Source organism: Protopterus annectens, chromosome 14.part0, assembly GCF_019279795.1.
Source record: "Protopterus annectens isolate FY-2018-M chromosome 14.part0, PAN1.0, whole genome shotgun sequence".
Taxonomy (NCBI): domain Eukaryota; kingdom Metazoa; phylum Chordata; order Ceratodontiformes; family Protopteridae; genus Protopterus; species Protopterus annectens.
The window spans coordinates 479,150,900-479,157,909 of NC_056748.1; the positions used below are offsets into that span (position 1 = coordinate 479,150,900).

The window sequence follows — 7,010 nt, forward strand, 5'->3', positions numbered from 1 at the left end:
TGGAGCAATAGTGAGCAAGTAGATCACATAACACAATTTACAGCAGTCTACCAAGTACAACTCTTAGATGACTTCACAAAATGTCATTACAAATTCTTCTACAAATTAACTACTTCTGAATAAGTGACTAAATTGTAAAACATTCAATATCTAACTTATGTAAAAAAAGTAAAAAAAAAAAAAAAAATATTCTCAGAAAGAAAATGCATCTGAATGCCTAACAATTCTGAAGCAGAAAGGAATAAAGATGGAGCATGATACTGCCAGCCTTTTATGGAGCCGGCCAGTTTTAGTGTTGGTGTGAGGCAGGCATTATCCTCTAAGAGTAGGAAGGCCAACAGCCTACTGTATAATGATGAACTGAAGCAGATCTGTTATACTGCTACAACAGTCTTTCCCCATTAAAGATCTTTGACTCGCAGACTGTGCTAAAAGATAAAAAGTGCAGAAAGCGCTGATCTGGTTCTGGTCAGATTAAATCCTAGCCACACAAGCAAAAATCTGAAAAGCTGTTTTGACCATTTCTCTATTCTGAAGGCGAACCCGATTAAAAAAAAAATCTCAAAGTGCTATTAACATCATCAAAACAAACCAACTCTCATTATACAGTGACTACTACTCCAAGCTAAAAGTAAATATTGTAGGGCTTAATTAAGGATGTTTAGAGAGGGTTTCATTAGGCGGCCACGGTGGTGCAGCGGTTAGCATTGCCGCCTCAAAGCAAGAGGTTCTCCGGTTTGATTCTTGGCTGGGGTGCCTTTTGTGTGGAGTGTGCATGTCCTCCCTGTGGTCGCATAGGTTTCCTCCGGGTGCCCTGGCTTCCTCCCACATCCCAAAGACATGCTGTAGGTGGATTGGACACTCTAAATTGGCCCTAGGCATGAGTGTGTGTGTGCCTTCCTTGGAAGGTTGGGTGTCGGGCTGGCAACTAGACACCGTAAAACTCCACTGCCAGTCATAAGCGGACAGGTGATCTGCTGTGGCGACCCCTAACCAGGAAAAGCCAACAGAAGAAGAAGAAGACAGGGTTTCATTAAAGATGCTCTCTTGTTAATATAGTAATGGATGATACAAATCTTTCATTTAAAGCTTCATCTTTAAAATTAGCAAATAAGCTAGAAAGACTACAATAGCAATTCTACTGGCCCCCTTTGTAAACTTTCCCAGCTAACCATAAGGTGCATTATTGTCTGCTCTTCCTGCTTGATTTTTTTCCTTAAGTGTCCCCAGTACTACCCCTTCCTAGGACTGGGCCTGCATCAGTTGTGGGCTGAGAAGGGGAACTGGCTCAGAGCACAGCAGGCAACAGTGATGCACATTTTACATGCCCTAAATGGCTGGAGCAATTGATGTCAAGCACATCATCACACAATGCCAGTTAACTCAGCCCCCCCCACCATTTTACACTTTTTTTTTCTATGCAAAATTTTAATGGTAATCTGTACCAGCTTAAGGTACAGCCCCCATCACCCGGTGCTTTTCTCAGATCACCAGAGAAACCCCCTCCTCACATAAATGGACAAGCTGACAAAAAAAAAAAAAAAAACACTCCTCTTCATCTACCAATCCCTGCCCAGCTTCTTCAGTATCCAAGCTGCTAACTGATCTAAGGTTGTCTTGGTCACAGTCAGGGCTTTTTACCTCACATCGCAGTGTTGGGGTCTACTAAGGCAATTTCTATGACACTTGTGATTAAATTTTTGCTACATACCTCAACATTTGCTCTCATTATTTAAATACAAAAAGAAAAAAAAGCTGTTACCAAATATGGAAATAATTTATTCTTCAGATAAATACGATGGCAAGTAAAAAACAAAATAAAATCCAAACACTGCATTGTAAGCGCTTTCGGGTGACTACCCTTCTTCAGACAAATGAAGATACAAACAACAAGCATTTTAAATTATAATTGACCAATTAGTGTTCAGTATTAAACCCGCCTTTTCTTTAAGGCTGGCTTAATAGGAAAGACTTCATTGAGACCAGGCTGTCTGTGTGCTGTCAATTCTATAATCCATTTGGCCACTTCACATTCTGTTCTGTTAACAGTATATTGCCCCCTCTGTTTCCTTGAGGTATGAGGCTAATAACCTGAAATTTAAATGCATGTCCTGAAGCAGCTAGAATGAGTCTGTAAAGTGCATTATGTTCACTTCTTAGCCTAACAGATAATGATTCAAAATCCTAGTTTTTAGCATGCAGTTGGTTTTGCCTACATAACTACTGCAGAACTGATATGTGGCTAGGTATATCACGTTCATGGATCTACAGTTTGCATTCATTACAAAATCATTTATTAGCTATTAGGCTTAGAAATGAACAAGCTGCTAACTGAACTAAGGTTGTCTTGGTCACAGTCAGGGCTTTTTACCTCACATCGCAGTGTTGGGGTCTACTAAGGCAATTTCTATGACACTTGTGATTAAATTTTTGCTACATACCTCAACGTTTGCTCTCATTATTTAAATACATTCACTTTTTGTACACAACAAGCTGTGCTGTAATACTACTGAATAATTCAATATCAGATGCATAAACATCAACTGTTATGCAAGATACCATGGCACATATTCAGCATTTCAGTCACAAGATGTGCTCTTTGAATAAACTAGAGCAAATTAATTAGCAAACGTATGCAGACGGATGTACCCTTTAAACATTCATCTAAATATGTGTACATGAACTTTTAAAAAATATTTTAGAAAGCTCACTTTTTTCCCTAACTAGAAATAATATCAACATACTACGCCACGTGAAACATGTGTGTAAAATGTGTTTAAAATCTCTTGAGAATTCCTAATTGATTCCTCTAAGACTAAGTTGTGAGAGACACCTGAAAGAAACAAAATGAATTACAGGTTAAGGGACAAATGCCAAAATGTATTTTAATCTGAAGGGCAAATTGTTAAAATAACACAAAACAATAATGGAGCTTTATCCAGAGGAATGGAAATCTAGAGAAAAATATAAAATCTAAAACCAAAATGTCAGACATCCAAAAAACAACAGATTCCAGCACCTTGTGTGCATGTATGTGAGAAAAGTTGCATTCTCATATATACCTATCCTAATTTCACAGTAAGCTTTACTTGAATCACAGCTGGTTTTAGATACAATGCAGCTTTCCTTCTTTAAAATTACCAGATTTGTTGCTATTAAACAGCTTTTTTTCATCTTGCAGCATGCCTTCCCATGACCATCCCAGAGACTAGACAAAGCTACGCAAGTCTGTCCTCTGACTTAACACATACTTGCTCCCAATGCTCTTATCTGACCCATGTACATCTAGGTGGTCCCCAGAGTGCCCTTTTGGGCAAGGGCTTCATCCTTTAGGAAACGTATTTTTATACTTGGACTCTACAGTCACTGTTAATGTGTCTAGTTTTTGTTTGGGGAACTGGAGGGCAAGGAAAAGTGCACACTAGAGCAGCGTGGACCTGGATCATCCTCTATGGGAAGCCCTTGTCCTTACCCAGATAGGATGCCGTGAAAGCTCTGAACATTTTGATTTCTTCTCTCCACCTCTGCTGTCAACATACTTGTAAGGTAATGCTTTTGGCTACTGTAAAGGCCAACAGTAATCCAGACCCATGCACGAGAATGAAAATGCAACAAGTTTTGCATAGTTTCATCAACCATAGCATACCATAATCAATCATACCTGTGGCATCATGAGCCCAGCAAAAGCCTCTCCATTAGCTGGCTGGCACATATCAAAAATGTTACCTTTGTTAATATGTCATGTTCAGTATGTCTGGTATGTAACTTTCTGCACTCTCTATTTATATTTCATGCTCTTCCAATAAAGCCATATTAAAGCCTTTCACATCAGACAAACGCCTGCATATTTGTTTTTTTTAGCTTCTTAAAAAATTTAGAATGTACCCCTTTGTCTAATATATTTTCACGATTTCAGGAATATTTCATTTTAAAAAAGAAGCCTGAAATCGATCCATGCTACAACTCCTAAGAAAATCATGCTACATAAAATCAAACTAGCATAAAAAATATACCAGCTTACTAGCAGCAAGTTCTCATGGGAATTTAGAACTAAAACACTTAAATGAGATTATAAAATAATTCTGCAATATGTAAAATAAGTAAAAAGGGGGCACAAAAGAAATTATTACAACCCAAGTCTACCGATTTTAAAAATAACTTCCTCTTCCATGCTCATGCTTCATGCCTGCTACAACACTTGGGAAATTATCTCAGGAAACAGCCAAGTAATGTAATTAATGACATTCCTTATACTTGTAGCAGACCCATTTTCCTCACTGGGAAAACTGGAAAGGAGATACTGCATCAAAAACAAAATTTGAACAAGGACAGTCACAAAGACAATTTGCACCGATCCAGAAGCAGGATGGGAATGTAATTAGAGCAATGAGCAACACAAATGATGCCCATACAAGACTTTCATAAACTAAGAAGAATCACATCAATATTACAGCTACAACACAAGCACAAGAAATCAACATTTACATACATTTTGGCAGTCATAACAATGAAAGTAGCATGCCACCTGACTCAGTAACTGGGGCAGTCTTCAGGCAGCAATATACTTAAACCCAGTAGCATTAGCTTGTCAAGGCAGTAAAGGTACAGAACTGCATTCCAGCACATCATTCCATAGGGACAATATGCATGTTGCTAGTAGAAGCCCCCTAATCGTTATCTCGCCAAAGTCCACAACCTGAATCCAAGGGTCCAGCAATCATTAACTCCAAGTACTTGGGTCAGCAGCTTATGTAACCTTGCCAGTGGTTTAGGGTCAGCTCTGAAATAGTTATCACCTCAGTTAACCCAAAGCAGGATCCACATTCAGCTCAATGGCAGCTCCCTTATTAATGAACATAAGGAAAATATATGTTGAAGGCCACCTTCTTAAATAATGAGGATTGAGGTAAGGAATGTAAAAGGTGTCCATGAGGGGCTACCAACATCTGTCTGACAACATGCTTCTCCATTTATTACCCCACACAGTGAGAAAATACTATTGCTCAACAAGTATCAGAATGAATGATGCCCAGTAATCTAGCACACAAAGAATGGGGGCTTCTGAAATGCTGTCACTTTTACTGTCCCTGTCCATGGAGGTAAATGAGATCTAAGACGCACAGCATTTCTCCCTCAGTACAAGCCACTGGTGATCCAGTTTGGCAGATAAAACTGGCCCATCTAAGTGCAACGGTCATTCTATCACACCCATAACCCACACATTATTCGGTGGTGCAAAAAAGCACAACTGTAGTATTAAATTAAACTATTAAAGGGGATTAGCTGCCTACTCAGATATGACCTGCTGCCCCAGTACTGCCTCCAGCAGCAAAGTCTGCAGTTCCCACCTCATTGGCCGCCTTCTGAAGTTTCGCCCTCTCAAAAGTTTTCATTCGCTATTAGAAATGAAAAACAGAATATTAATTAAGTTAAAATCTATACATAAAATTCACAACAGGGTACAGTGCTTATTTTTGAAACAGTAAGAAATAACCCTAAATAATAGTGGTTATATATAAGCAATTATTAGGGTTTACGATGACACTTCTGATACACTACCCTGAAGTTTACCTGTAAAATATATAATGTGCGATCACACAGTATCACTCAGAGTACACAGGGAGCAAAATAACTTATAGCAGCGACTTCAGAAAACCACATGTAGGCACAAAATGAAAAAGCCAGTCAAGTGGTATCTGACTCACAGATGCATCAGCTCATTCCTTCCATACAACATGATCTGCTTGTTATGACATTTTCATCCTAAAAAATGGCTCACTCTAAATGAAAATTTAGTAGAGTGTGTTCAACACTTAAGTGAGAAAATTAACTCAGTCATAAGATTCTAGTGGCAGTGCTCAGTATCACACTTACTGAGTCAGTATGACCTAAAACAGAATACATTTAGACAGTGCTGCCTCAAAAAGAACTGCAGACATAAGAACGCTGTATGGACAAAGTTAAGTAACTTCAACCACCACGTCAAAGTGAAAACAGCCTTGACTAAGAGTGAAGGGAGTGTGAGGAGAAGAAAAACTAAAAAGTGAGTTAATAAAATGCACAAGTGAATGCATGTGTACACACACACACACACACACACACACACACACACACACACACACACACACACACACACACACACACACACCTGCAGTACCTGTGGTACATAACACTGAAACAGCACTAGAATAGCACCGCAAACTATGACAATAAAGAGTAATATACACACACATTCCCTACAACACAGCTTGTGGCAAAAGCAATTTACAACATAACTTGGCGCACATGAACATCATTTAGTCATCAGTGATATCATCATTAATCATCCTGCTGCTTTCCCTGAATTTATTTTTTTTACTAATGTTCTTTGTTCTTCTAGGGTGGGATCCTCTTCTTTAACTGTAGTCTACGTCTGGGGCAGTACAGCTTCTGTAGGGTTTTCTTCATTAAGAAGCTGCTGAATGTACTCCTTCCATATGCCACTGATATTGTGTGGACTGGTGAGCAGGCTGTTCCTGACATCCTTTATGAATGATGTGCAATAACTATCTTTTTTTATATTTCTGTCTTTGCCCTGCACTCTGATAGGAGTTTCATTATGCCATCTTCTCAGTCACTTTATAGAAGCTGATAGAGTGACTCTGATGCCTCGTTCTTCATTATTTAGACTGAAAAGCATGTGAATTATCGAATGGAAAACTATGTGATACAGTAAATATCTGTTTCTACGTTGAATGCTGGAAAGGAGAGTATTAGAATTCTAAAGGATGTGTCTTGTCTTAGGTTCATAGTTTCAAGCTTCATATACCAAGACAGAAGACTATAATGTGGTTTTAACCAAACTTTCTATCTTCAACAAAAAAAAAAAAAAAAAAAAAAAAAAAAACAATTAAAGATGAATGGTGATAGCACACAGATATTTCAAGGCCAGCAAGTCTTAAGACCATTCACGTCTTGCCAGTACCAGCCCCTCAGGCCATACCTGTTCTCTGCAACACAGCCATACAGTC

At 38.7% G+C, this 7,010-nt stretch overlaps 1 protein-coding gene across 3 annotated transcripts in view; it reads right to left on the bottom strand.

Annotated features, from left to right (window-relative positions):
* ZDHHC16 (zinc finger DHHC-type palmitoyltransferase 16) overlaps positions 1-7,010 on the bottom strand; it is a 558,609-nt gene that overhangs the window by 213,557 nt on the left and 338,042 nt on the right. For 2 of the 3 annotated variants that reach the window (XM_044056233.1, XM_044056232.1), the window contains exon 7: positions 5,349-5,396. The exons of the other annotated variant lie outside the window; for it this stretch is intronic. In XM_044056233.1, coding sequence (XP_043912168.1) covers positions 5,349-5,396 — 48 coding nt within the window. The remainder of the gene's footprint in view (positions 1-5,348; positions 5,397-7,010) is intronic. 3 annotated transcript variants of the gene reach the window in all.